The sequence below is a fragment of the Culex pipiens genome, chromosome 1, assembly GCF_016801865.2.
Source record: "Culex pipiens pallens isolate TS chromosome 1, TS_CPP_V2, whole genome shotgun sequence".
NCBI classification, from domain to species: Eukaryota; Metazoa; Arthropoda; class Insecta; order Diptera; family Culicidae; genus Culex; species Culex pipiens.
This window is the reverse complement of record NC_068937.1, coordinates 47,435,100-47,456,757: the sequence shown is the minus strand read 5'-3', so window position 1 is coordinate 47,456,757 and position 21,658 is coordinate 47,435,100. Positions and strand designations below refer to the sequence as shown.

At 40.1% G+C, this 21,658-nt stretch overlaps 2 protein-coding genes across 2 annotated transcripts in view; both read right to left on the bottom strand.

Annotated features, from left to right (window-relative positions):
- The window catches only part of LOC120426599 (negative elongation factor D), a 41,684-nt gene extending 20,587 nt beyond the window's left edge, over positions 1–21,097 (bottom strand). Inside the window, exons 1-2 of the mRNA XM_039591390.2 lie at positions 20,833–21,097; positions 19,690–20,772 (exon numbers count right to left, since the gene is read on the bottom strand). Of these exons, the coding sequence (XP_039447324.1) occupies positions 19,690–20,772; positions 20,833–20,955 (1,206 nt within the window). The 5' untranslated portion in view covers positions 20,956–21,097. The remainder of the gene's footprint in view (positions 1–19,689; positions 20,773–20,832) is intronic.
- LOC120426598 (uncharacterized) lies at positions 5,395–7,536 on the bottom strand. The gene is made up of 2 exons (XM_039591389.2): positions 6,257–7,536; positions 5,395–6,202 (listed from the first exon to the last, which is right to left on the bottom strand). Exons 1-2 carry the CDS (start codon positions 7,436–7,438, stop codon positions 5,495–5,497), a joined length of 1,890 nt encoding a protein of 629 aa, XP_039447323.1. The 5' UTR covers positions 7,439–7,536; the 3' UTR covers positions 5,395–5,494.
- Positions 21,098–21,658: the final 561 nt, after the last annotated feature.

Here is a 21,658-nt window from a genome sequence, read left to right as displayed (position 1 = left end):
TAAACTCTTTGTGGTTGTACAAAGGGTCATTGTACTCAGAAAAATAAGCTTTATCGCTGTAAACAATAATATCAGCAATCTAAGCTCCATTTTAGGACCCAATTATCGTTAATTTTGTTTTGTTAATCGAATTAGCGAATCGAAATTAGAACGACTGACAGCTGTCAAAAGCCAAAAACCACGTGCTCAGAAATCGTTGAAAACGGGGTTGAAATATCAACATCACTTTGACAAATGATTTTGACGTTTGAGTGCTTTTTAATAGAGTTATCTACGTGCGCATGTATTGCGTGTAACACGAAAAAAAGTGAGGTTAAATTTAGTACCGTCCATCAAAACAAATGGCGTGCTAGTGTGCGTGAGAGCAGGCTTAGATAACTCTATTCGATTATGTTTGAATTAGCGAGCATTCGAAATAGCGGACACTCAAAGTGGCGATTTCACGCACACTAGCTTACCATTTGTTTTTGCTGGCGACCACAAATTTTAACCTAAAAATCCATCGTGTACGTACACGCAATACATGCGCACGTAGATAGCTTTATATGGCACTCTTATGGGAAATTGTCTTGAAGGAAATTTAGTGACAAACACTTAAGGCGTCATCCATAAAGTATGTCACGGTTTAGGGGGGGATGGGAGGTCTGGGCAAGTGTGACATTGCGTGTTATAGTATAGGAAAAGCGTGACAAAGGAGGGGAGGGGGGTAAATTTTGACTGATTTTAGCGTGACGTACTTTATGGATGAAGCCTAAGGAAGCGTTCTTTTATTACGTAACGCAAAAATCGGATTTTTAGAACCCCCCCCCCCCTCCTAACAAAATTTTCATACAAATTTTAAAAATTTTGTATGGAGCGTAACATGGCCTCCGACCCCCCCCCCCCTCTCCCACAACTACGTTACGTAATAATAGAACGCTCCCTAAACACTTAGGGCTAGTATGCAGATCGGAAGGAAAGGGGTCAAGAAACAGCTTTACGAACAGCAGAACAAAGGAGAGGGAGCGTTTTCTTGGGGCTTTTCTTCACCCTCTCTGACTTGCTTGCGCTGCCGCTGCTGCCCATTTTCGTTTTTTCTTGACCGGTTCCTTCCGAAGTGCGTATCCAGGTTTTTAAGCGAAAATGGCGTTCGAAAGGTGAACGCCCGAAATGTCAAAATCACGCAGTGGTACCAACATTACGAAAAAAGTGTGCCATGGCATGACAGCCACATTTTTTTTTCTAATGTTGGTGCTACTGCGCGATTTTGACATTTCGGACGTTCACCATTCGAACGCCATCTTCGCTTAAAAACCTGGATACCGCTTTAAACGCGTTTTTCTCGGAATACTTGATTTGGCATCATAGCCGAATTTTCAATCATGGGCAGTGTAGCGGGTAATAGATTTTGGCGATTATCTTAAAGCCCGAATAATATGAGCGCTTGGCAGCCGCAATGCAAAACGTAAACAAACGCTGGTGTATGTGTGTTTGTATCCGCAAAAAAACACTACACTCAAAGTAAAAAGCATCCTTTTTTCCTATTTCACCCGTCGTCACCCTTTAAAAGGGTATCGAAAATGTACTGATTTTGACATACCCTTTTAAAAGGGTGACGCCGGGTGAACTTAAAAAAGGATTGAAAGTACCCTTTTGATGTATACTTCTGATTTTGAGTGTACTTTTCGTTACCATAGACATCGTATAAGCTTCCCCGTTAAAAAATCAGACAATTCCCATAATTAAGTCGAGCGGTTTCGGCCGACTCATCGGTCAACGAGTCTGAAGGAATCGGTTATTAAAACAACCGGTTCTTAACCAATTGGGTCTTAAAATTAAGCTTAGATTGCTGATATTATTGTTTACAGCGATAAAGCTTGTTTTTCTGAGTACAATACCCTTTGTACGACAACAAAGAGTTTAAAATGGATTTCTAAATTAATTTTGAAAAATAAACCTAGCGGTCCTTCTTGGCAAAAAAGGTCCTACTTGACAGCTCTTTCCAAAGGAACCATAGTTGCATCGAAAAAAGTTCGAATTTTTAATCGTTGTACATCAACATTTACATAGGGCTTTAGGACTCTATTTAGTCTGTGAACAAAAAAAAATCTTACTCAACCCGATCGGTCCTTTCATAAGGCAACAAAAATCATCCCCCACCCCTCAACAAATTGCACAGCTAAAATTACAGCAGGAAAAAAATATTTGAGACACACACCCTTGTTCTAGCATTTTTGCTTACTAATCCAAAGGACGAGGGATCGAACCCACCTCGAGCGACTTTGATTTTTTGTTCATATTCTGTGTGGGTGCATACTGTGCTTGTTGATTATGTGCCCCTTCACAATGTTACGCTCGCATCCGCGAGCTGTCAAAGCAGCGAGCAGCGCCTGCCCCCTTTCATCGGACAGCCGTCGGCAAGAAATCAGCGTCCCCACATATTCAAAATTTCAAATTTCTATGTTCTTAACTTTCTCGTTGGGAGCAGATGGGAATCGAACCCATAACCATTCGTTAACCAGTCAGCCACGGCCGCTCCCATACTCGACTAAAATCTATTTCTGATCACTTTTTTTCATTTTGATGCAAAAAAAATAAAAAATTGACAAGACAACATTTTTTTGATTGATCAATTATAGTCCCCTTGGAACGAGCTGTCAAGTAGGACCTTTTCTGTCAAGAAGGGCCGTGATTTTTTTTTTTAAATTGATTAAAAAATCCATTAAAAACCCTTTGAGTTCGCGGCTTAATTTAAGGACATAATTGGGTACTAAAGCCCCATTTCTGATCACTTTTTTTTTCATTTTAATGCAATTTTTTTTTAGACAAGACAACATTTTTTCGATGGATCAACTATGGTCCCCTTGGAACAAGCTGTCAAGTAGGAGCTTTTCTGTCAAGAAGGACCGCGAGGATAATTTTTCAAAATTGATTTAAAAATCCATTTTAAACTCTTTGTGGTCGTAAAAAGGGTCATTGTACTCAGAAAAATAAGCTTTATCGCTGCAAACAATAATATCAGCAATCTAAGCTTCATTTTAGGACCCAATTCACTTCGACCAGTCTCCCTGTTTAGGGTCTCTAGTCAAATTCACTTCGACCAATCTTCCTATTTAGGATCTCTAATGTTGAATAATACCGCACAGCTCTATTCGTCGTTCATCGACTGTCATTTCATAAGTTTTTCTTTTGGATCACCCTGTGCATTCGAATTTGAAAACCAAAACAGAATAAGAAAAAAAATCAGTGAGGTTATGAAAATCCATTCGTTTTTTTAAGTGCTCGTAACTTTGGAAAGGTAAGTCTGATTCCAATTTCCTTTAATCCATCCGAAAGGTCTTTTTATATCCTTTCTAAAAATACATAGTATGTGAAGGTTTCTTGAAAAAACCACCCTTTTTACCATAATTTTATGTTTATATGAAACAGTTTTTTTAACATAACTTTTTAAATACTTACTCGAACTTATTGGTTTTAAATAGCAACGTAGGGGACGTTAAGACGGATCTATTAAAACCATTCCGGCAAAAATCGGTTGAGTCTGTGACTAGATATTCCAGTGACATTGATTTGGTACACATGTCTACATACAGCCAAACACACAGACATTTGCTCAGCTCGTGATTCTGAGTCGATATGTATAAATGACGGTAGGTCTAGGAGTTCTAATTAAAAAGTTCATATTTCGAGTGATTTTATAGCCTTTCCTCAGTAAAGTGAGGAAGGCAAAAAGGGAAAACCTTAAGGAGGTACATATTATACATTGATTTTCTGAAAAGCTTTATATTTTCTTGAGGTTTTCCCTTCTTTGAAAATGAACGATCTTTCATCAATGTGATGGGATTTCGTGTAAGAGATTTCCCTCCTTGTGTTAATCAGTTGACTTTTGTGACTAAATTCTACCAAATTTTATTATAAAGCAGAATGATTATTTTCAAAGAAGGGAAAACCTCTAGAAAATAAAAAGCTTTTCAGAAAATAAATGTTTCTTGAGATTTTCCCTTCTTTAAAAATACACGATCTTTCATCAAAGGAATGGAATTTTATATCAGAATTTTCCCTTTTTTTGTTAATTCTACTAAAGTTTACCTAGTTTTTCGTTAAATAACTCTGAACTATACAAAAGAATGTTTATTTTCAAAGAAGGTAAAACCTCTAGAACATAAAAAGCTTTCAGAAGATCAAAGTATAATGTGTATTTTCTTGAGGTTTTCATTTCTTTGAAAATAATCATTCTGTTTAAAAAAATAATAACACAAGAAGGGAAATATCTTACGCGAAATCCCATCACATTGATGAAAGATCGTGTATTTTTAAAGAAGGGAAAACTTCAAGAAAATACACATTATTCATTGATTTTCTGAAAAGCTTTTTATTTTCTAGGTTTTCCCTTCTTTGAAAATAACCATTCTGCTTTATAGTACAGAGTTCTGGGTACCAGGTAAAATTTAGCAGAATTAACAAAAAAAGAGAAAGTTCTTATACAAAATCCCATTACTTTGATGAAAGATCGTGTATTTTTAAGAAGGAAAAACCTCAAGAAAATACACATTATACTTTGATCCTATGAATGCTTTTTATTTTCTAGAGGTTTTCCCTTCTTTGAAAATAATCATTCTGCTTTATGGTAAAATTTGATGGAATTTAGTCACAAAAGTCAACTGATTAACAAAAGAAGGGAAAATTCTTACATAACATCACATAGAAAGAATGTTAGAAACATCTAGTGTTTGTCTAATATCTATCGATCTACATTGTTACATCTCGTGGTGGTTAAATAAAGTATTGGTTCAATAGTCAACGCTTGCTTCTATTGTTCGTGTCCGAACATTTCACTTTCTTTTTTATCATTCATGTATTTATCATTCATATTGTTGTCAAAATATCAAGTTCCTTAAATGAGACTAGGTCAAACCAATGGGGTACAAACTAAATAATTCTTGACCACAAGTAAGCGAGTAGGCAAGATTCCATTCATTGTCAAATCAGGTAATATAAAAAAACTCATTTTTCCGGGAAATGTCCATTCCGGGAAATTTCATTCCGAATAACGTCCATTCCGGATAATGTCTATTCCGGATAACGTCCATTCCGGAAAACGTCCATTCCGGATAATGTCCATTCCGGAAAACGTCCATTCCGGGAAATGGAATTCCGGAATTTGTCATAGAATCGTCTGTGGTGGCACAGAAGTTGGTTTGTTTGCATCAGAATCTGCTTTCTCTTTCTCGCATAGATCATATTTCGGCTTAGTTTGTAATATTTGCAATACGTCGTTACAATCATTACGGCCTCCGACACTTAATCGAACATTTCTCTGAAACAAAACATATTTTAATTGGTTTTCAGTAAAAAGCAATTAAAGCAGTTTCAGACAAACGTATGGCGGTGAAAAAAAGTAGTAATTTAGAAATATATTAAATAACTGTTCGTTTATAATTCAAGATATGTTCTTTATGTACAATTCATTATTGTAGCGCTTTAATTACATTTTATGTGTATTTTTGGGTCCGGTTTAGTCACAATTATGACGATTCTCCGAAATGACCAACGAACGCAACGCGCCGCCCAACTCCGCATAAATCAGCCGCTCCTGCGCCGGCGTCAACGAACAGCCCACGATCTTGAGCTCGCTGAGGCGCTTAAATTTCCGACAAATCATCCCCAACACGTCATCGCCGACCTTTTCGTACATGTTGAACAGCTTGAGCTGCTGTAGGTTGGGCAAAACACCCAGCAGTGCCGCAAGCTCCTCCTCGTCAAAGTCGCAATAGTTGAGTTTGAGAAATTTTACGTTCGGCAGCTCGTTGAACACGTTTCCGCCTTCGGTGACCGTTTCCTGCGTGTTCACCAGCGACAGATGGATTCGCACGAGTCTTGGCAGTTCGGCGAAGGCCGCATACAGAGCGGGCCAGTCTCTAATGTCGACGGTTTCCAGCGTCAGGGAGGTGAGCTGGGGAGATTTGGCGGTCAGCTGTTGGAGACTGTCGCCGGGGAGAATTATCTCGTGAAGGGCCAGGTGGGTCAGGTGCGGACAGCCCTGGCCAACGTTGGCGGCGGTGAATTCGATCGTGTGCCGTTCCTCGTTATCGCCGACGAGGGCCAGGTGGCGTAGACTGGTGGGGAGATGGGCCAGGAACGTTGGCAGTATTTGCATCTGGTGCGGGAAGTGCGTCGAGAAGCACTCCAGGTTGGGCAGCGATTCGCCAAGTTCTTTGAGGTCCTGTAAGGATGAATTTTTAAATACTGTTTAAAGGGGAAACGAAGCTATGCTTACCGATCCTCGCAGCGAGAACCCACTCTGCAGATGGAGGCCCTTTATCGAGGGAATCTGGCGGCACAAATCGACCGCGACGCTCTTGTCGGTAATTTCATCTCCGTCCAAAAGCAACTGCTTGAGGCTTAGTTGGTCCAGCTTTAACAGTTGCTCCATCGCGCTGTCGGTGACGGTTATCTGGAGAGTTTCCAAGGTCTTTTGGACGGATGTCACGAAACTGACTGCGCGCCCCATGTCGGCATCGCTCAGCTCGTCCGAATTAATCAGGAGGATCTTCAAATTTGGGCAAAGCTTCTCCATAACGCTTAAAATCTTCGCATCTCTATCACCTTTGAAGATGAACTTCTCCATTTGATTAAGCCGGAAGTCCACTTCGGAACAACCCTCGACCGTATCCAGCATGACGTCATTCCACGACGTTTCCTTCAGATTGGGCGTCTCGCGTAGCATGGCCAACAACGCACCCAGCACGCACTTACACTCACAAAAATTAATCTCCGTCAGCCCTGGGCCAATCCGCGTCCACCAAGAACCTACTTCAAAGATCCGGGCATTCCCGAAAAAGATACTCGAAGCGGCCGGAAACAGAAACTGCGGTGCGTAATTCCCATCGATCAGCACTCCCTTCGGGAACCGCGGCAGGAACTTTTCCCGCAACGCCGTACAACCCTCCAGCATGTCCCGCCAACGCCGGCAGGTCGAACGCACCCTCAACAGATCCGCTTCCGCCAGGTGCCGAAACACGTTCTGCCAAATCTCCGCCGGCAGCGGCGGCAACTCCGGTTCCACCTCCGGCCACTGGCACGCCTTGTCCTCCTTACCACCGGGATCCTCCTCGCCCCTCACCAAACACCTCACGTGGTTCAGATTTTCGTCCACCGATTCGACCATCTTCGCGGCCAACACCCGGATCGCGCTCAGCTCGGTCAGTTCCTGGTGGCGGTTCCGCTCGGCCAACACGCGTCGCTCCGGATGACGCCGGCACCGCTCACAGAACCAAAACAATCCCAGGTTGCTGCCCCCGGTCAGCGCTTCCAGCACCGGTCCCGCGAGGTTGGCACACTTGGCGTGGACGATTCGGCCGCCGCAGGAGGTGCCACTGCACGCGATGCCCGTTCGGCCCCGGGCCGTCGAACGCAACGTGTGGGCCACCGGTTGGTGGCAGATTTCGCAATGTTCCATGTTCCGATTCAGGGGGAGAAGCCAGCAGCGGGAGGAGAAAAAAGAACGCGACTTTCGGGACCGTTATTTTGGTTTGATGTACAGTTTTAAAAGCACACCCAGTGAGAAATTTGACAGAAAACCTAGGTGACAATTTGTCGACATAACCCTGTAGAAAACACCCGGCTCAAGATTTGTCAGGCATTGTTGCGTGAAGCGATAGACAAATTTTAATTGAATCTGCCAAGAAATCAACCGAATGAGCCTGCCAGGGTAGGTAAACATCACCATCGCACTATCATTGATGCATATTTCGACGGTAACATTTCAAAAGGCATCATGTACATTTTGACTCTTTCTGGGTTATTGTATATTCTGAAAGTACTTCTAATAAGCTACCTCTCCACCAAAAATGAGCAAAAGTTACTTCAGTAAAGTCTGTTTAATCATGATTTTAAATAAAGTAACATAAACAAAATTTCTGCCATCAGCAGTCCCTGTTTATATAGCCCTGTCAACCTGTCAAACAAAAGGCTACATAAACCTCGTGACGAAAAAATAGCAACATGAAAAAAGCGCCATGTACATTCGGCGAAGAAAAACGAATCATAACAAAGCGCCCCCCTCAGTGACAGCAGGGTGATATCGACGTTGGTGATTTCAAAAGAAGTTATGTTTGTTTTTTCTCAAATAAAATTACGGAAATAATGTTTTATTGAATATGGATGATCAAGTATCAACAAAAGCAACGTTTTTCATCGTTTGTTATCATTAGAACATCTTATTTTGCTTTTATATAAAAATGGTAATTGATAATGGATGCTCAACATTCAATGCGTTTTTCTCAAAACGCATGGTTTGTACATGTAGCTTTTTGAAATGTTGGCATCGATTTCGGTGCGTTCCTCGTCTCTTAAAATTTCTCTTCTCTTTCGCAGCCGAGTGATGGTCGGCTTGCTATCGCGAATATCGAAAGCCCATCACATCGACGAGAAATACCCTCTCGCTGACTCCGATGGAACTATCGTTCCAACCGGAGAGGCACGCACACGAAATTGCTGTATACATACACTGAAGCTCACGCACACAAATGAACTTATTTCTACAGGGCTTACGGGCGAGAGAATTTCACGATTGCTTTTTCTCTTGCTTTTTGAGCGAGGGGACTGGCTGTGTGAGAGATTTTTTCCGTCTTACGCATCGGTTTGTTCGTTGCTCGCTATTTCATCGGCGTCGTTTTCGCTTCGCTCTCTTGATGCAGTTTTGGGAGAACGCCAAAAATTTGATGATTTGAGCGAGGGACGATATCTAAAAGCCCTCGCCATCGGCGAGGAAACGAGTAAATACCATCCCTCAGCCTGCATAGGCTGTAATAGTTATAGTATTGATTTTTTTTCTTCTAAATATACATCTGTCGGGGAAATTCTCGTATGTTTGGCAGGTTAAGCACTCGCTCCTAACTCTATCCAATTTGCTGATTTTCACTGTTCAAACAGATAATTTTGCAAAACTTGTGATAGAAACTTGCTTGCTCACTTCTTATTGATCTATTTATCACTCGATTTCAGTTGAAAACGCTTTTAATTAGTTTTAATTGAATGTCAAAGTTCTGACCTGCCAACATTAGAGGCACGCTGGAATTAGATGCTGTTCCCCTACATTGTCAATAATTGTCAGATCATCACACTGTATTGCTTATAGAAAAACATAATTCGATTACATACCCGTCAGAGCGAGTTGTGGCGCTATAACCACGACAAATAGTGTCCAGGGCATTCGTGGTCCCATCCCAGAGGGTCCCGGAGTCCCAAAACTGCTTAGCCTGACGAATGCAATCAAATCTCGGAGCGTATGGTGGTGTGTCCCCACTAGGGTGCCCAGAAAAAATACCCCCCTGCTCCACAAGCGAAAAGTGGATCTTTGGGTTATTTTAAGCATCTGTGCAAATTTTGAGCGAAATTGGTTGAGATTAACCCATAGTTTCATACAAAAATTACTTTTTTAAATCGCTAATAACTTTTAAGGACCGAATTTTACAGCTTTGGTATGTTCTACAAAGTTGTAGAGCAATAAATTTTCTTATGAGAATCACATTTTCTAGCATATTTGAATGGCAGTAGCGCACCCTGCAGACAAAACCGCTAGAAAATTGGGGTTTTCATACATTTTTTTCGATTTTTTCCATACAAACTTCACCTCCGAGTATCAACGGGTAAATGTTGACCGATTTAGCTCATATCTGAGTTCTAAAATAGCTCAAGGAACAATGTTCAGCTTGTGGAACGAGGTTTTGAAAAAAAAGTCCCATATTCTGGGCACCCTAGTCCCCAAGCTTCTTCCTCCCCTGTCGATTCAGAATTATGTTGTTGTTCGAACATGTTCGAGCACTCTGTGCTCAAACTCAACCCACTTCAAAACGAGTCTTGTCTCTGCGATACGACATTACGCAGAAGGCCGCTTTAAAGATTGTGATGTTTCAATGCTTGTGGCTAGTGCATCCATCCCGGGAATTCCCGGGACAAAAATCCCGGGATTTTTTCAAAACCGGGAATTCCCGAATCCCGGGAATTTTCATAATTTGTCCCGGGAATTCCCGAAATTGAAAAAAAAAATCAAATATTGGTCTGGAAATTCTGATTTGGTTGTAGAAATAGATGAACAGTTGAATACATAGTAATCGATACAAATTTTAAAGCATTACAATTTGTATTCGGCATATATCAGCTTTAATTATTCTTATAAGGGAAAATTGTAGAACTTTTTTATTTCACAGTTCCCCAAAATGCCTGGTGTATTTAATATTTTCTATTTAATTTTATGTTTTTTTAAAGACTCGCTATTATATTTTTATTTAGGATTTTAAATTTGAAAAATATATCATCTTAAATTATTTTTCATCAAACACAGGAATCTGCGGCAAATCACGACAAATGTAACGAATTAAGACAGCTATTTAAGTCCGATTTACAAATTTATTGCTCTGAAATCTCCTGTACCTTCTCAGCCTGTAGTCCTGATTTTCCCAAGTTGGCGGTAGTAACTTAAAGATTATTAGTAAAATATGTTTTATGTTAAATAAGACAATCAAAACTTATCTGAAATTTTACATTGACTGGTATCATTTTATTTCTAGAGTTTTTGTTTTAAAGGGTCCGAAAAACATATGAAAGACTTATAGGACTTAAAAGAAAACTCTGGTTTTGTTGCCACCTCTCGTTTTTTTTACATTTTTAAAGAAAATTTTCAAGCTTTTCTAGTTATGGCATATAAAAAATAAATAAAAGAAATATGTTTTTAAAACACTTATTTAATTTGAATCACATTAAGATTGAAAATTATAGTTTTTTTTATTCAAAGCACTGCAAAGAACAAAAAAAAACAATTTTTAATTTAAGTTATTTAAAAACTGTCGTCTTTGTTTGGATTAAAGTGTATACTGTTGCCAATTATTATTATTGATCTAATTTATGATTTTAAGCTTGAAAACGTATCAAATATTATGAAAACATAGATTTTATGCCGGGAACCGTGGTGTAGGGGTAGGCGTGATTGCCTCTCACCCAGCCTGGGTTCGATCCCAGACGGTCCCGGTGGCATTTTTCGAGACGAGATTTGTCTGATCACGCCTTCCGTCGGACGGAAAGTAAATGTTGGCCCCGGACTGACCTAAATAGGTTAGGTCGTTAGCTCAGTCCAGGTGTAGGAGTCGTCTCCCTGGGTCCTGCCTCGGTGGAATCGCTGGTAGGCAGTTGGACTAACAATCCAAAGGTCGTCAGTTCGAATCCCGGGTGGATGGAAGCTAAGGTGTAAAAAGAGGTTTGCAATTGCCTCAACAATCAAGCCTTCGGACACCTAGTTTCGAGTAGGAATCTCGCAATCGAGAACACCAAGGCAATGCTGTAGAGCGAATAATTTGATTTTTTAGATTTTATGACTGCTTCAAAAATTTCCCGGGATCCCGGGAATTCCCGGGATTTCAAAAATATTTTTCCCGTTTCCCGGGAATTTCAAAACCCGGGAAATTTGGACGCCCTACTTGTGGCGCTTCGAGTAGGAATCTCGCAATCGAGAACGCCAAGGCAATGCTGTAGAGCGAATAATTTGATTTTGATTTTTTTGATGTTTCAATGCAATAGCGCACTACAAATGTTAATAAATGACTAGAAAAATGCTAGACGGAATCTAACTTGAGGCACTCTCCAGGATCCTTTCGAAAGATTGGCTGCGCTAGGGTCTAATTAGATAGATTAGATTGGATAGAAAAACATAATTCGATTAACCGTCCACCGACGGTCAATTACAGTGGAGACTCTCCAGTTACAGTGGATTCTCTCTGTCACTGTGTCGATTTGGAGGGAACGTCGAGAGCGGGAGGTATCAACTCACTGAGAATTTTGGCTCGAACCGCGAGTCGATCTGGCTCGAGATCGAGCCTGAATGGAGTCGAGGCTCGAGCCAAAATTCTCAGTTTTTGTCGCGTTCGATTTGTGATCGCGAGTGAATGAGTCTTTTTGGAGCAATCAGGTCCGTCCTATTGAAATGTCGAGGAAAACCATTCGGACCTGTCTAAATATTTTTGAAAAATCAAGGCGCACGTGTTTCGGGGAACTTCAAAGTTCATGCTTCTTTTAGAGTTGAGTATGCGCAGTAATTTTTGTTGGTCATTTTAATCATATTAACAATGTTTGGCCTTGTCTAAAAATATTTCAATGTTTGCAAATCAACTGCATTGGTGTAGATGAATTTTCAAACACTTTTTTCATTGAAATGTTGAAACCTGTAATTTGAATTTCTAAATTTTCTTAGAGCATCTGCAGCGCTGGAGTGCAAATCAAATTTGCACCCAGCTTATGAATACCGAGATCAAATTTGCCACCTTGTAAAAATTTCGCCATCCCCACCGCAGCAAATTTGTCACCGAAACAAGCCCACCGCGGGGGCAAATATGGGTTTTTATCATTTTTTGCTCTCGTTCACCTTCAAAATCAATAATTATGTGTTGATTCATTCGCAATTCACAATTTTCAGCGTACGAGCGGGCCTTGACCGATCTTATGCACTAGGTTCCCGACGAAGACGCACTGCCCATACACCTACATCTCACCCTTGCTCTGAGTCAGTACGAGCGACACCATACGTTGCAGATCGATTTAGCAAACTTAGACCAGTCTCCCTATTTAGGGCATCTCCATCGCAGGGACCTAATTGCGTTGCAAAGCTATTTTGGCACCCGCGTCAAGCCCATCGGGGTACTTGTGCGAGAGCCAGGGATGGTATTTTCTCGTTTCCTCGACGATGGCGAGGGCTTTTAGATATCGTCCCTCACTCAAATCATCAAATTTTCGGCGTTCTCCCAAAACTGCATCAAGAGAGCGAAGCGAAAACGACGCCGATGAAATAGCGAGCAACGAACGAACCGATGCGTAAGACGGAAAAAAAATCTCTCACATAGCCAGTCCCCTCGCTCAAAAAGCAAGAGAAAAAGCAATTGTGAAATTCTTTCGCCCGTAAGCCCTGTAGAAATGAGTTCATTTGTGTGCGTGAGCTCCAGTGTATGTATACAGCAATTTCGTGTGTGTGCCTCTCCGGTTGGAACGATAGTTCCATCGGAGCCAGCGAGAGGGTATTTCTCGTCGATGTGATGGGCTTTCGATATTCGCGATAACAAGCCGACCATCACTCGGCTGCGAAATAGAAGAGAAATTTTAAGAGACGAGGAACGCACCGAAATATGCATCAATGATAGTGTGATGGTGATGGTTTACCTACCCTGGCGAGAGCTAATTTAGGTTCGAGTTCATCCGTGTTCATCCGAATCTAAACAAATCTCAGGTTAGCTCCGGGATCTAACGGGAGCAAATCATCCGACGGATGGTTTTTTCAAGCAAAACAATGAAATTTTCAAGCAAACCAATGAAATTGGGCCAATGTGAGTTTGTAAACAAAGAGTTTATCCTGCTCACGTCAGTAGATGTTTACGTTAGCAGTGAAGCTTGATTTTTCATTTTCAATTCCTCGAAATATTTCCCTCCTGTGCTGCAAGTTTACAAATGAAAAATTACTTTTGGCATTCTGGGGTGATGCAGTTTAATTTTAGGTCAAATTGGGGCTGTGTTTGATTAATTTTGGTCATCGCATTGTCGATCTACTGCCGGACATGCAAGAGACAAGTCATTTGTATTGAGTAAAAGCAATAGTCAAGCAAAACATTTAAAATAAGCCAATGTGGATTTGAAAACAAGCAATCATGATCTTAAATTCTGAAATTCATAAATTCTTAAATTCTTAAATTCTTAAATTCTTAAATTCTTAAATTCTTAAATTCTTAAATTCTTAAATTCTTAAATTCTTAAATTCTTAAATTCTTAAATTCTTAAATTCTTAAATTATTAAATTCTTAAATTCTTAAATTCTGGACTCACAATCCAAAGGTTGCTGATTGGTACTAGCAATAGTGGCCGACATGTGGGCTGACAGCTATAAAGACAACTTCTTTTTTTTACTAAATTTTGACCAGAAAACTATGTATCGCGGGTGAATTTTCAAAAAGCCGTAAGAGCCACCGTGACCTCTGATACTAATTTTTGCTTTTCTCCTAAATTAAACAAAATTTCATTTATTTCAAGTATGGGGCACTTGAAGGACGTGTAGATGAACAATCTCAAGCATTTTTGATATTGATTTTTCGTAAGTAGGTCGAATACCGATGCAAAAAGGACTTTGTTTACCAATGGCTCTTACGGCTTTTTGAAAACTAATCCGAGATATGTCCTTTAAATTTCAAAATTCTGCATTTTGAGATTTGGCGAGGATAAACACAGATTCGCAATTTTCCCTTACTCCCCACTGACGTGAACAAGATATACCCATTGTTTACAAACTCACATTGGCCCAATTAAATTATTTCGCTTGATATATATATATATTTGAATTTTAATCTTTACATAATTTAAAAATGTTCAATTCAGTTAAGTTATATTCCAATTTTTTACATTTATGTTCAAATTAAATAAAATATGGCTGTTTGATTATTATTTATTAAAAAAAAACTAAAAAATGATCTATTCCACAACTTTTTAATTAAATTAAGTCGTTTTGAACTAAATCACTGTTTTCTTTAATATTCATTCAAATTTGATAATCAAAATAAATGCATCTTCAACCAAAACAAATACAAATCATTCTAAAAATTGCTGAAAAAATTAGCCACCCGCACTTCTCGAGCACCTATCTTGGCTACTCGACGGATCCCCGATGAACTTTTTCTTCGCTGAATGAACTCGAAGGCTAATTTAGCTTTAGCTTTGCTACCCGCGGTGCGAAAGTTGGGGTGCAAACATGTCGTGAGCAAATCGGATGAACTCTTTCAAAATTTTGGAAATGATATTTTATTGATGTAAGCAAACAATTTGGACATATAATGCAATTGGAAGCATGTTCTATCATGATAGAATGTATTTTTATTGATTTCGATCAACAAAACGGCTAGGATTTGAAAATGAATAAATTAGATCCCCGCGGTGGCCTTGATTCGGTAGCCAAATTAGCTCCCAGCGGTGCGAAAAGGTGTATTAGCTACGGAGCAAAGCTAAAACTGGGGATCCAACCGATAGGTTTGCCACGCAATTAGATCTCTGCGGTAGAGATGCCCTTAGGGCATCTCCACCGCAGAGATCTAATTGCGTTGCAAACCTATCGGTTGGATCCCCAGTTTTAGCTTTGCTCCGTAGCTAATACACGTTTTCGCACCGCTGGGAGCTAATTTGGCTACCGAATCAAGCCCACCGCGGGGATCTAATTTATTCATTTTCAAATTCTGGCCGTTTTGTTGATCGAAATCAATAAAACTACATTCTAGCATGATAGAACATGCTTCCAATTGCATTATATGTCCTAATTGTTTACTTACATCAATAAAATATCATTTTCAAATTTTTGAAAGAGTTCATCCGATTTGCTCCCGACATGTTTGCACCCCAACTTTCGCACCGCGGGTAGCAAAGCTAAAGCTAAATTAGCCTTCGAGTTCATTCAGCGAAGAAAAAGTTCATCGGGGATCCGTCGAGTAGCCAAGATAGGTGCTCGAGAAGTTCCCGAGCTGCCGGTGGCTAATATTTTCAGCGATTTTTTGAATTATTTGTATTTGTTTTGGTTGAAGATGCATTTATTTTGAATATCAAATTTGAATGAATATTAAATATGAATATATTTTAATCAATTGAAAAAATAATCAACCACATATATTAATATAAGCAAATCATCACCGAAAATTTAAACATGAATGTCCAAAATTTAACATTTTTAAATTATGTATAAAATTCAAATATATATCAACCGAAACAATGTAATTGGTCAAATGTGAGTTTGTAAACAAAGGGTGTATCACAGACAAACAGACGGGACACTCGAGTGCTGAACCATCGTCCTTCACAAACGGTTATTTCAAATGCAATTTTGTTTCGGCATCCACTCACGCGGCGCTGATGGCGCTGCTGTCGTGACAGCTCACCCGTCTTTTCTCAGTGTGTGTGATGCGTGTTTTTGTTTTTAAGTTGAGCGTGAGCACGTGCGAGGCAAATGAACACAAAAATTTATGGAATTCAGGAAATCTATCGGTGAATCACAATCCAGGCTTTGCAAGAAAAGGTTGGGCAGCCTTGGCCATAGCCTCTTGCCCCAATATTAACCCGGTAGGCCCTTTTCAACTGCCTGCCGATGTCGAGACTGCTGCTGAGGCGCCCGCTCCTGAGGAGGAAGCCGGATCCTGTGGAGGAGTCATCTCCTTCGGAGCAACCTGCTTATCCTTCGTGGACTGCTGCTAAGATTGCTGCTGCTGGTCGTCCTTTTGGCCTTTTGGCGATGTTGCGCCACTAAACCTTTTGCCACAGTTCAGTTCTTGGTTCAGTTTCTGTGGTTCTGTTTCGATATAATTTTAACAGCAGCATTTTTGGAATCATTGCCCTTTTTGCTTTTGTCGTTTGACGCAACTTAACTGTTCCGTGGACATGTTCCCCGCGGATGTTTCCGAACGCCCATCGTGGGGATCAATTCCGGTAAATTTGAATTGGATTTTTCTATTTCGGCGGCCACTACTGATGTTTTCGTGACCTGGGGTATCTTGTTGATGATGGGGCCAGGTGTTCGAGCTTTTGGAGGAGGAGGAATCTTCGACAGAACTTGGAAGCAACGAGGAGGACCAGTGGTTTGATCTCTATCATTCGTTTGTAGTGCGTCGTTGCTAGTGCTGCCGCATGATTTGGCTCATAAGGTCCACCGTCATCTTCGGCCATCGACGTTGATTTTTATTTTTTGCATCGGGTACTGACGATCAGCAACAAACAAAATTATTTCGGTCAGCTGTTGATGTTTACAATCGTTTGGCTTGATTGTCTCACGCATACACTGACATGATACATGACAGTAATGGGTTTGAATTGGTATGTTTGGGCTGCGCTTCGGCATCAGTTCACCAGGCAGCGCTGGCGTCGTCGTGATTTGGTGGTTTGATTAAGGACGATGGATTTCAAAAATAATTTGTATGGAGAGTCACGTCTGTTTGTCTGTGGGTGTATCTTGCTCACGTCAGTGAGGAGTAAGAAAAAAAATACGAATACGTTTATTTTTATTATTTATTTTTTTCATTTAATTTAAAAATATTTTGAATGGTTGTACCGTAAAGGCTGATACGCAGATCCGAAGGAACGCAAAACTCCATATAAAAAAAAACGCACAAGATACGGTCAGGGAAAGGGTCACGAAAAGATTTTTCTTAAGCGGTACGCATCATAAACGAAAAGTGGCGTTTGACGTTTCTTCGCGCGGTGCTTGTTTGCAATATGTTCTGATGAAAAAATCGAAGAATTGGAATTTTCTTTTTTAATAATCTTGTATTCGATATAATAATATTTAAAATCCCCGCCGAATCTCAAAATGCAGAATTTTGAAATTAAAAGGACAGATATAGCTTTTTGGTCGAAATGGAGTAAAAAATGAAGTTGTCTTTATAGCTGTCGGCCCCGAAATTCTAACATTCAAAAACAAATTTTTTATCAAAAATATAAAAAATGAATTTAAAAATAAGGAATTTGAAAATCTAAGAATTTAAGAATTTAAGAATTTAAGAATTTAAGAATTTAAGAATTTAAGAATTTAAGAATTTAAGAATTTAAGAATTTAAGAATTTAAGAATTTAAGAATTTAAGAATTTAAGAATTTAAGAATTTAAGAATTTAGGAATTTAGGATCAGAACTGGGTACTAAAGCCCTATGTAAATTTTTATGTACAACGGTAAAAAACATTTCAATTTTTTTTTTTGACAAGACAACATTCTTTAAGAATTTAAGAATTTAAGAATTTAAGAATTTAAGAATTTAAGAATTTAAGAATTTAAGAATTTAAGAATTTAAGAATTTAAGAATTTAAGAATTTAAGAATTTAAGAATTTAAGAATTTAAGAATTTAAGAATTTAAGAATTTAAGAATTTAAGAATTTAAGAATTTAAGAATTTAAGAATTTAAGAATTTAAGAATTTAAGAATTTAAGAATTTAAGAATTTAAGAATTTAAGAATTTAAGAATTTAGGAATTTATGAATTTAAGAATTTAGGATCAGAACTGGGTACTAAAGCCCTATGTAAATTTTTATGTACAACGGTAAAAAACATTTTAATTTTTTTTTGACAAGACAACATTCTTTAAGAATTTAAGAATTTAAGAATTTAAGAATTTAAGAATTTAAGAATTTAAGAATTTAAGAATTTAAGAATTTAAGAATTTAAGAATTTAAGAATTTAAGAATTTAAGAATTTAAGAATTTAAGAATTTAAGAATTTAAGAATTTAAGAATTTAAGAATTTAAGAATTTAAGAATTTAAGAATTTAAGAATTTAAGAATTTAAGAATTTAAGAATTTAAGAATTTAAGAATTTAGGAATTTAGGATCAGAACTGGGTACTAAAGCCCTATGTAAATTTTTATGTACAACGGTAAAAAACATTTCAATTTTTTTTTTTGACAAGACAACATTTTTTCGATGGATCAATTATGGTCCCCTTGGAACGAGCTGTCAAGTAGGAGCTTCTCTGTCAAGAAGGACCGCGAGGTTAATTTTTCAAAATTGATTTAAAAATCCATTTTAAATTCTTTGTGGTCGTACTCATAAAAATAAACTTTATCGCTGTAAACAATAATATCAGCAATCTAAGCTTCATTTTAAGACCCAATTGCTCGGATTGCTTGTTTTCAAATCCGTATTGGCTTATTTAAAATGTTTTGCTTGAATTTTGCTTTTTACTCAATACAAATGACTTGTCTCGAGATTTTGCATGTCCGGCAGTAGATCGACAATGCGTTGACCAAAATTAATCAAACACAGCCCCAATCAAACCTAAAAAAAACTGCATCACCCCAGATTACCAAAAGTCATTTTTCATGCGTGAACTTGCAGCACGGGAGGGAAAATATCTCCAAACTCGAAGAATTGAAATCGAAAAATCAATCATCACTCCTAATGTAAACATTTACTGACGTGAGCAGGATAAACTCTTTGTTTACAAACTCACATTGGCCTAATTACATTGTTTTGCTTGAAAAAACCATCCGTCAGACGATTTGCTCCCGGTAGATCCCAGAGCTAACCTGAGTTTTGTTTAGATTCGGATGAACACGGATGAACTCGAACCTAATTAGCTCTCGCACAAGTACCGCGGTGGGCTTGACGCGGGTGCCAAATTAGCTTTGCAACGCAATTAGGTCCCTGCGGTGGAGATGCCCTTAGGGTCTCTAGCTAAATCCATTGCCGCATCCCAACATAGTCGACTCACGCTTTTCGCATCAGCGTCAATTTGCGAACTGTCAATTTTTATACGGGGACCTGACGAACATTTAGCCGACACCCAGTAAGAATTTTGGCTCGGGTCTCGAGTCGACTTAGGCTCAAACTCGAGCGAAAATTGTGGACAGTGGCGTCGCCAGCAATCACGCTCACGTTTTAATGCGGATTATTTTTCCAAACATTAAATACATTTTTATCAAACATTGCAGACCTGAGAAATAAGGCATTCAGTTGAAGTCCATGTTGACCGCAAAAATGCCCTAATAGCAGCAAAATTCTAATAATCAAAATAATCACTTTTTACATATTTTTTTTGTATGGAAACATACATCGCGTTGCGTAAAACGAGGTTTCAACCAATCGTTCCCAACATTTAGGGAGTTGTTTAAGTCACACCTTAAATATAATAAATTAAATAATTCAAAATGCTAAACTCACCTGAATCGTCGGCTTGAGCTCGTCCTTGTTCGTGTTCCGGTGGCCCTTGGGCTGACCCTTCTTGCCGGGCGTCTCGCACACACTGGCCGCGTACGCCAACAGGTAGATGTACTTCGCCTTATGCTCCTGGTTGATTTTGACGCCCACCTTGAAGAGCGAGTCCACGAGCAGGTCCAGAAACTGTGGGTTTCGGATGAGGTCGATGGGCGGGGGTTCCGGCGAGGAATAGTTCCGATAGAGCACGGTAATGTCCGCCGGGTTGAGCGCGTTGCGGGTCAGCATTGAGGTGAGGGCTTCGCAGGCTTGGGGATGGCGCGCCGAATTGAGGGCCATCGTGATCGGCGTCACGTTGTGGTTGTTCTTGAGGGCGTACTTGGTGATTTCCTGGGCGAGGCGTTTCATGATGAAACCACCTTTGGGTTCCTGGGACAGAACTTGGATCAGGACCTGACTGTAGACGTAAGTGTGCTGGCCGTGGCATACCATTTTGGCACACTCCTGGATGGCGGTCGCACCGTCGTCCGGGTGGTTCAGGAATTTGGCGATGGCCGTTTTGAGCACGCGCGAGAACACTTCGATTTGCTGGGCTGCCGTCGAGATGGAGGTGATTTCGCTTTGGAAGCCGGCGTCGGAAATAAGCTTGATCGTGAAGTTCAACATCAAACAGTCCGGGTATTCTTCGGCAAGTCGGTAAATCAGTGACCGCCACGTATGATGCTCAATCATCTCCGTCAACCAGGCTGGTGTTTCACCCTCCTCGGTGAAGATCTTGTCCGCCTTTTTCGGGTCGAACGTCTTCAGGATCATGTCCTTCAGGTGGTTCTCGACCATGGCCTGAACGTCCGTGACGCGCACCCCCGCCAGGATCAACCACTCCGCGAGCAGGTTGGCCATCTGCGCAACGGCCGTGTAATTCGCCGACAGCTGGTTAATGACCTGCTCGGGCGTTCCTCCCGCTTGGAAGTACCGCTTCAGCTGGGCGAAAATCCCCGGTTCCATAATGTAATCATTCGTGGCAAACTTGCTCAAACATTCCCCCAGCACCTCCTGCGGGTTCTCCAGCGGCTCGTCGTGACCGTCGGCCTAAAATTCCCAAAAATCGTCAACAAAATTCCCCCAAAAAACAATGTCCAAATTCCTCACCTCCTCCTCGGCGCCGCCGCCACCACCGCCAACGATGCCAGCGACTCCAGCTCCGGCGGCCACCGGCTGGTTGTTCCGGTTGATCCATCCGTCCTCCTCGTACTCTTCGTCCATGGCGGCCATTTCGCACCCGCGGGGGAACTCTACACTTTGGAACGCACTTTCCTACCCAACAAATCCGCGAAATTCCGCGAAAATCTGGTAAACAGCAGCGAAATGTTGTGTTGTGTTTTGGAAACGTCGTCGTCGTCGCGCGAGTGAGTTGTCAAAAGTTGGCTTGTGTTTTGTGCCAGGGTCGGCTGTCAGGGGGAGAGCGCAGGACGCCGGGGGGTGATGCGTGGAAATGAAGAATAGTGAAACAAAAGTACTCTTTTTTGGGTAGGTACAGTAGCGGAGATTTGAGCGTTGTAATTTTTGGCCTGGAGAGGTAGAAGTTTTTACAAATAATTTTATAAAAATCAATGTAACTTGAGCCAAATTTAACACAGTTTGTGGCAACACTATCATGTGGCAAGAGTTTACAAAGGAGATTAGACTGATTTTTAAAACACTCTACCCTGAAAATTCTCCAAAAATCAATTGTTCAACCAATTTTTGATCTTTTAGTAGCATTGGAAAGAAGAACTAATCTGGAGTTTTTTTTGAAAAGGTTCAACTTGGGTTCAACAAAACAAATCAGTTTTTGCTTTTTGGGTGTTTTTGAATACCTCTGACTCAAGGCGGTTTCAAAAACACCTAAAAAGCAAAAAACTGAAAAAATGGTTTAAAAAAACTCCAGTAATGTTTATCAAAATGTTAGCGTTGGAAGTTCGTATTGTTTTATGTG